Below are 401 nucleotides of genomic sequence, written 5' to 3'. Positions count from 1 at the left end.
ATTTAGAATAATTAACAAATGTATATAATTCTAGGGCTAATGCAACACTTTTAGAATACAAACTCTAACATCTGCCTATATTCAACACAGTTACATTAACATTATAATGAAGATTCAGGATGCTTTTTACTTACTTTCTTTAAATATAGGCTTATTGTCATTAACATCTGAAAGTTTAATTAATACACTCGTTGTTCCAGACAGTGCTCCAGGCTGACCAATCATGTCTTTGGCTTGAATAATTACCCAATACTCATCTTGCAGTTCTCTATCCATTTTAGAAGATATTCTTATAACTCCTTTAAAAATGTAATAAATTCCAATTATTATTTCATTATTAACCATGATAGCTTCTTGGTTAATTTCTTAAGCATTTCACCATACAATCCTTCTTTTGATAT

At 28.7% G+C, this 401-nt stretch overlaps 1 protein-coding gene across 1 annotated transcript in view; it reads right to left on the bottom strand.

Moving 5' to 3' along the window:
• Positions 1–134: 134 nt before the first annotated feature.
• LOC105805789 (cadherin-19-like) overlaps positions 135–401 on the bottom strand; it is a gene marked incomplete at both ends in the record, with an annotated part of 24,352 nt that continues 24,085 nt past the window's right edge. Inside the window, one exon of the mRNA XM_012638744.1 lies at positions 135–299. Coding sequence (XP_012494198.1) covers positions 135–299 — 165 coding nt within the window. The remainder of the gene's footprint in view (positions 300–401) is intronic.

This window comes from Propithecus coquereli, unplaced genomic scaffold, assembly GCF_000956105.1.
Source record: "Propithecus coquereli isolate 6110/MARCELLA unplaced genomic scaffold, Pcoq_1.0 Scaffold1334, whole genome shotgun sequence".
NCBI classification, from domain to species: domain Eukaryota; kingdom Metazoa; phylum Chordata; class Mammalia; order Primates; family Indriidae; genus Propithecus; species Propithecus coquereli.
The sequence above is the reverse complement of the archived record's forward strand: the minus strand, read 5'-3'. Positions and strand labels throughout refer to the sequence as shown.